This window comes from Erithacus rubecula (assembly GCF_903797595.1).
Source record: "Erithacus rubecula genome assembly, chromosome: 8".
Classification (NCBI taxonomy): Eukaryota; Metazoa; Chordata; class Aves; order Passeriformes; family Muscicapidae; genus Erithacus; species Erithacus rubecula.
The window spans coordinates 14,949,043-14,956,458 of NC_136659.1; the positions used below are offsets into that span (position 1 = coordinate 14,949,043).

Here is a 7,416-nt window from a genome sequence, read left to right on the forward strand (position 1 = left end):
CCCAGTGACTGCAACTTTTTAAAAAATTCCTGTAACTTGGAAAAAGGAGAAGTTCTCATGATATAACCTCACAGCAATGAGAGGGAGCAGGAGGAGGAAGTGGTGAACAGATGGGGGAACACAGTAAGTTGTAATTAACTTGGTATTATCCTTAATGAACCACTTTCTAAGTTCAGTCATCTCCCGAAAATGGAGATTCATACGAATTTTCTCAGGTATCAATTTCACCTGTTTTCCTGCAGTGTATTTTCCATTTCACAATAAAGATAATTTAGATCTTAATAAATCATTGTAGAAGTATACAATATCTTTGTTTGTTTGTTTGTTTGTTAAAACTTTCCTCTGAGAATTTGAGCATTTCTGTGAATTTTAGGTAAACAAAAGTTAATTTGGTGAGTGTGATATTGCATCTACTTTCAATCAGGAACATAGAATTTTTGATGGGTGTGTGGATATCAGCCACAGTTTTAATTGCTGCAAGAAACATGATTTCAAAAAGAGTGATTAGAGATACTGGATTCACAGCAGGACTCTGAAAATCTCATGGTTTTAATGCTTTGCTTTGCAAACAAAGGCATAATCAACATTGCTTACTGCTGTGCTGGCAGTCTGGATTTAAATACCCTTTATTTAAGGTCTCAAATGAGACCTTTAAAAATTTACTGGAAAATTCCAGCTGTGTTCTGTTTAGTTAATCTGAAAAAAAAAAAAAGGAAGGAAAGGAGTGACAATAATATAGTCTTATGATGCACTACTATTTCTTTGAAGGTAAAAAACACTCATTCTGTTGCAGCAATGATATTAGCATAATGCTTCCTACTTCATGGGATTTTTTAATAGTTTGTACTATGCATGCTTTATTTCCTCCTTCTTTTAACCATACTGTAGAGCAGGGAATACATCTGGGTGTTTTGTATTGCTCTAGTTCTTTTTTGGTTTACAATGCTGATTGCCCCTCATTGCAGCCACAGTTTTGAGACTATAGTGCAAAATCCCAAAATTTTGCATCTTCCCAATGGCTTCCTTACAGAGAAGATTTGAGCCTCAGTCCCACCATCCCTACAAGAAAGACATTAGGCAAATAACACTGCACTCCCTTCCTTCTTCCCCATATGCAGACAGCCTTTAAGAAACTGGTGAAAGATACTGCCTGACTACAAGGTGTGGAGTCGTGTGAAGGGGTGTACAAAACATACCTAAATTTGGGGTGGGGGGGGGGTGAAAGGAATTAATTATTTTAATTTTTCAAGAGAAGCAGCCTGTCTGAGGCCACAGGTTTGAGTGAGTAGGCAGAGGGAGGATGAGTCATTATCCAGACTGGATCAGATGTGCCTGGAGCTGCAATGGAGAAGGTGAGTTCCTCTCAAATGACTGGTAAGGTACACTTAACTTCTGCACCTTTCTCTGGAGGCCTTTCTAGGGTAAAGGAGATATTTTTGAGGCTCTGTCATCATCTGTGGTTCAGAGGAACTGTCTTGAAAAATTGCTGCCAAGGCTTTAAAGAGGTTACACACGGTATTCAAGGAGTCTGGAGCTCTGGATTTATAGATATTTCAGATCAACTGGGTCATGAGACCCATATAATGTTCCTAATAAAGGAATCCTTCTGTTTGTGTTAGGAGCTTGACTGAGACAAAATCTCAAAACAATGAAGTGCAGTGTTGATTTACTGTAATGCTGAGCAATTCCAGTCTCTAAGCAGTGTGGTGGGAATCTGCTTAGCCTAAATTCATAAAGGCAGGGGAAGTTCATAAAATTGCTAATATCACATTTCAAAACAACAGAGACTAGAAATTACATGCCTAGAGTAAACAGATTAAGAACAACTGTGAAGAAATTTAATTTAAAAACTGGCTAATAAAACGAAATTGGCTTGACCTGCACACCTATGTGTGGGGGAGACTTTATACAGGCTGTGTAACAGATGAAGTTGAACTTTCCTCCTGCAGTTTTTGCTTTACTCAGGTTGGTGATTTTTCTGTGCTTATTCACCAGTTTGCAGCGTAACTGTAGTGGTTCCTATATGGAATATTTAATAGTTGACAAAATCATTGTCTGAAACTCTAAGAGTGGTATTTCAGTACTACTGGCTACCTGATTATTTTTTTCCCACAATGGAGGAATGGATTTGTTCTTTCTGATCTTTGTGGATGTGGGCGTCACAGGATGTCCAGTCAAGAAATAATTTGCAATGAGCAAGTTGTCTTTTGAGTTTTTGTTATGATATCACAGGAAAACCATTGGTGAAATATAACCATCCATTCTATTTTGGTGGTCGCTGTAAGATGATAAAATCTTCTTTTACAGCAGATTTTTTTGAGATCAAGCCTGTGCCTGAAAGAGTTGTAGGAACTGTCACTTCATGGTTTTATTTGCACATACTTTTCCCTTTGCTCTCTAGAAACTGAGCATTACAGTTTTTATGTTCTGCTGCTTTACTGGTATAAAGTCAAGATGTGTACTGATCATTATCACTGTCACTATTCCACTTAAATTTTTTTTGGTTTTTTTTGAATGGTAAAAATCATTCTGGTATGAGATGCAAAATGACTTCACAAGATAATGATAATCCAAACTGCACAAGCAATGGAATCCAGCCAAAATTATCCCAAGGAGTGGCTGATGCCCACTTAGTGTTTTCTGCTGGAGTAAAAGCTAATCATGTTCTGATTGTGATCTGTAGAGTAGGCAGGGGTGTCACCTTGATTCTTTGCTTGAAGTGAAGCTGGAGATCTCAAATTTCTGGGCTTCAGGTGCATGCAATGGGGGTGGCAGCTTGCACATGCTAACCTTCAACAGCTGAGAACTGAGATGTTTGGGCTGCTCTGGCTGGCTAATATGGAGCTCACAGAAGGTCAGCACAAATATGGCAGAGTAAAACTTAGATTCTTCTGCTTTGCATTGGCACCTCAGTCCTACAGTACATAGGAAGAATGGAAAAGCAGCTAATCTTGGAAGTTTATTGCAACTAAGAGCTCACCTAAAGAGTGAATTTATTAATACAGAGGCCAAAATGTCTGCCTCATGATGCCAGCAGGGACACACTTGCCAAAAATAGCCTTTGGTGCAATAAATTTGGGTTTAGAAGTTGGTGGTCATCTGTGTGAGATAAGCTGATTTTTGTTTCATAATAGCCTAAAGAAATAGATTTCATGATTAAACAGTAGAGTAATGGTGGCATGGCAGTTCCAAACTCTGTCATTTAACACATATTTCAGTTTTCTATTTCAGAGAAGGCAAGTGATAATTTTTGATAAATATTTTGGAAATGTGATACAATTTATACTAAAGAGTAAAAAGCACACATTCTCTATGTGATAGAGATGCAAAAAGTTCATTTTTATGGTAGGATATCTTTGTGTGGTTTTGTGTTAATGTCTTCTGCTTTATATGCCCTGTGTTAAGAATACTTAGTCTGAATTCTGAGCTTGTTTTCTCTTTTTGCTGTAACTTCGTAGGTGGAATATAAGTAGGACCTCAGATGGTAGTACAGTGATTTAATAAATCCAACTTTACAGCTCATTAAATTACAGGTCACAGAAAACAACACTTTTATTCAGTACAAACTGATGCTGATGATCAAAATTTCTTCACTTTTGATGGGTTAAATTATACTGATCAGTCCTTGCAGTGGTTCAGGTGTCATCTGTTCTTCCACAGTTGGCATGAGGCTAGCACAAAATCAATCTTATGTGCTTTGGGTATTGCAATAGAAAAGCAATTACTTGCCCATCCTTCATCTGAACCAAAGCTGTACTGGATGATGTGGTAGTATATGGTTTCAGTATTTATGGTGGCCAAAATAAGGATGTGGTCAAACTTGTAGAGAGACCTCATTCTGCCCTTGATATTTGTTGCAAAGATCATTTTTTAAAATATTTTCAATAACTTTTTTTTAAAAAGCTAATATAATGGGGGAGGGGACAGTAGAAAATGAAGAAAGTGTGATGTATAAAAATTCACTAAATGATAAAATTTGTTCTCATGACTTTGTCACTTTACATTTGTGTGGCAGAATGAATCTTCTGCCTTCACTGAAACAATAATTCACACAGACTTGCCTAATATCTTACCAAACAATGTGGTCCTTTAGCACTTCCATGGAACTAATACCACTATACTGATGCATTAATTCTTGGGTGCTTATTATCCATATTTTTAAACAAATGTTATATTAGATAAATAAATGGTATATGCCAACTAAGTGTCTTGCAAACAAGTTATCCTGAGTTCCAGGCACCAGTAAAGGCTCTCTTTGTCTTTCAATGTGATGGAACTTTATGAGAATAGATTATTTTCTTCAGTTTCTTTAGTTGTGTCTTTTAAAACACAGTGAATACGGATTTGATTATTTTTATTTTTTTTTTTAGTACAAGGAAAACAGCCAAACTTCATACAAAAGTTTGGACATAGAACTCTGCAAGAAGGAGATGATTTAATCCTGCATTGCACTATACATGGGAAGCCCAAACCACATGTCTACTGGACAAAGGATGATATCCAAGTGGTATCTGGAGATATCAGTGTATGTTCTAATGTTCTTGAAATTTTTCTTGGGAGAAAGGTAATTCATATTGCTTTATGCTACTAATTATCCCTTATTTGCATTCTCTCATTTTACAGATTGAGAAATTAGGAGATACCTATTACCTGTTAAAAAGAAATGTGGTCCTTGCTGATACTGGGAAATATACATGTGTTGCCAGCAATGAAATTGGAAAGGCCCACTGTTCTGCTTTGGTGACAGTGATAGGTGATGCCTCCTGCCAGCTCCATGCTTTTTGGCACCTTTTGCCTTTTCACATGACAAACTTGTTTCCACTAATGTATGTATTTTGTTTCAGGGAAAAATAAATCCCCCAAAACTTCCAGTGTAAGTCAGGCTAAACCAGAATGTGAAGATGGGTACTTTTCTGAAGAAGTGCACATCACCACAACAGAGCTAGTACAAGCCCAGGACACACCATGGGGGAGAGAGGAAATGCCAGTGGCTAAATGTGCTCCAGTAAGGTAACTTGCATTTACTCCATGCTACAACTTATACTATTGCAGCAACTGTAAGGACCTTAATTAACAAAACACACGTCAAGCACTCTTCCTAATCTATGAATTCTAGGGCAATGTGTGTTATGTGCATAGTATGTGACTCCCCTTTTCACTTAATTCTTCATCAAAATATATGTAATTTTTAGATCAAAGAACTGTAATACATTAGAAAATTGAGCCTGTGCAAAGTAATTACGTTTAGTGAAATATGTTTTTTTGAGATCTAGACATCTTAATCTAGATATTAATATAAGATTGAAGAGCTTAAAATGCAAAGTATTCCAGAAGTTCAAATTGATGGAGCTACGTGAAGTTTCATGAACAGAATATATAAGCAAGGCTTTCTACTAGGCAAGTGTTATTCTGAAGAATAAGTAGCAATTCTAATAAGACAGGAAATGTCATTGTTCATTAATCAATTAAAGATAACAATACTTTCCACTGTGCAATTTCAGATTAAATAAATGAGATACATGAGGTCACTAATCCCTGTGACTTTTAGCACAGGATGAATTTAGGCTCTGATAAAAAAGAGCATTTTTGTCTTTAAATTTCTGAAGTTTATCTATCTAGATGTAGTGCAATATGTAGGCATAAAGGAAAGTTTTTGTGTTGATTCAAAAGCTTAGTCCTTTTCCTGTAAGCTGCCTGCACACTTTGCCTTGTGGCCAGGTATCAAAGCACTGATCTCACATTTTTTGTTCAGGGCTTGTTTCCATATTGCTGTGATATGGCAGGTATTCCTAGGTAAAAAATGACATGCACGATCATCATAATTTTACTTAAGTCACACAAAGAACTCAGTATGATTAAAACATGTAGACCATAGGGAAAGGTTAGATTTATCCTATTTTTTTCTATTATCTTCTGTTGTTTATAGCTAAAGTATCTTATGGTCAGTAAAATGAGATTTAAGATATTTAATGTTCTCTCTGTAATCACTGTTTATTTGATCTCTAATCTTTTATTTTCACAAGATCATGAAGAACTGTCTATGTCACCATTAAAAATACAAGCAATATTAACTGACCTTTTAAAAGCAGGTTTAAAGAGAAACTCTGGTTTCAAGGAGTGCATCTTGAACTTGAGAGGCCATAAGAGATGAACTTCAATTTGAGATATGATCCTATTCTTCTGCCTGATGTAGTGGAACAGAAGATGCACTGAACTGCAAGATCCTGATTCCTGAGCATGTTTGTGTTGTTTGCTGTGTCCATTAGTAGATATTGGCCATGGGTGAGGAGCAGATTAATTTTTGGTGCTATCTAATATATATCTAGATTCAAGTTTGTATTTTGTTTCTTTACAAATAAATCATTATTAAAATTCACCTGTGCATAGCATTTATTAGACAGTGATTTATAGTTTATTTTGGGTTTGTTCTGGATTGTTGGACAAATCTAACAGAAGGTGATGATGGATAAAAGAAATATTCTCCTTCAAAACTGCAGATCTCATTGGTGATTCACTAGTACCCATGACTGTATTCTTCTACAGATTCCATCAGTGGTATTAATTCCATCAATAGGAATCTTGAATTCAGAGTTTAGGTGTGTTTGTCAATTTATTATAAAGCTTCTTGTAGAGAAGGACAAGACTTTTGTAGTATCCTCCATTCGCAGCATTGAAAAGGTAGTTCAGGAAAAGCTCAATTTTTGATGGCTGTTTGGCTGCCACAACAGTAGAGTCACCCTTTCAAATACCAGTTCTTAACAGAGCTTGATCTGTCTGATTCAGATTTTTGAAGTCCAACAATTGAAAATTTTGTGAAATGATTCACTGTCTTGGGTTACAATACAGGATGTGACCAGAAATGTGTATTCTATCACCATCTGTGGAAGCTGGGTGGGGCAGTGACTCTTACCTCTGTGGCACATACCATCTGCTAATGGGCCATCTTTAAGACAAGGTGAGGCAATCATCTTTATCTTTTCCACAACCCATCCTCCCTCCGGGAAGATATCATATCAAATCTCAAATAACTTATTTAAGAATCGCTTAAATCATTGTATTAAAACATTTGTCATTAATTTCCTCCACCAAGATGCAGGTTGGATAGCAGAAACTTAAATTTATCTCCAAGTACAGGCAGAGAGAGGAAATGAGCTGGGAAAAAAATATCATGTACATGTCTTCACCTGATCACATAAATCACTTGCTTGACGTTATGGAAAAGTCAGTGGCATCCTGCCCACACAAGAGTCACAAGGCTATGTATATGTGCACATAAATATAGTAGCTGCAGACTGAGGTACTTGCTCTGCATATTTACCCTGTATCTCTCACAGATTTTTCCAAAATGGAATGAAGACAACTGTCAAGCATCTCATGGATCCTATGCAATTACCTTTCCCAACTAAGCCTCTCATT

The 7,416-nt window shown here is 36.5% G+C and overlaps 1 protein-coding gene across 1 annotated transcript in view; it reads left to right on the forward strand.

Annotated features, from left to right (window-relative positions):
• CCDC141 (coiled-coil domain containing 141) overlaps nucleotides 1–6,376 on the forward strand; it is a 54,270-nt gene extending 47,894 nt beyond the window's left edge. The window contains 4 exon segments of the mRNA XM_079310410.1: nucleotides 4,371–4,525; nucleotides 4,624–4,753; nucleotides 4,845–5,010; nucleotides 6,090–6,376. Coding sequence (XP_079166536.1) covers nucleotides 4,371–4,525; nucleotides 4,624–4,753; nucleotides 4,845–5,010; nucleotides 6,090–6,144 — 506 coding nt within the window. The 3' untranslated portion in view covers nucleotides 6,145–6,376.
• Nucleotides 6,377–7,416: the final 1,040 nt, after the last annotated feature.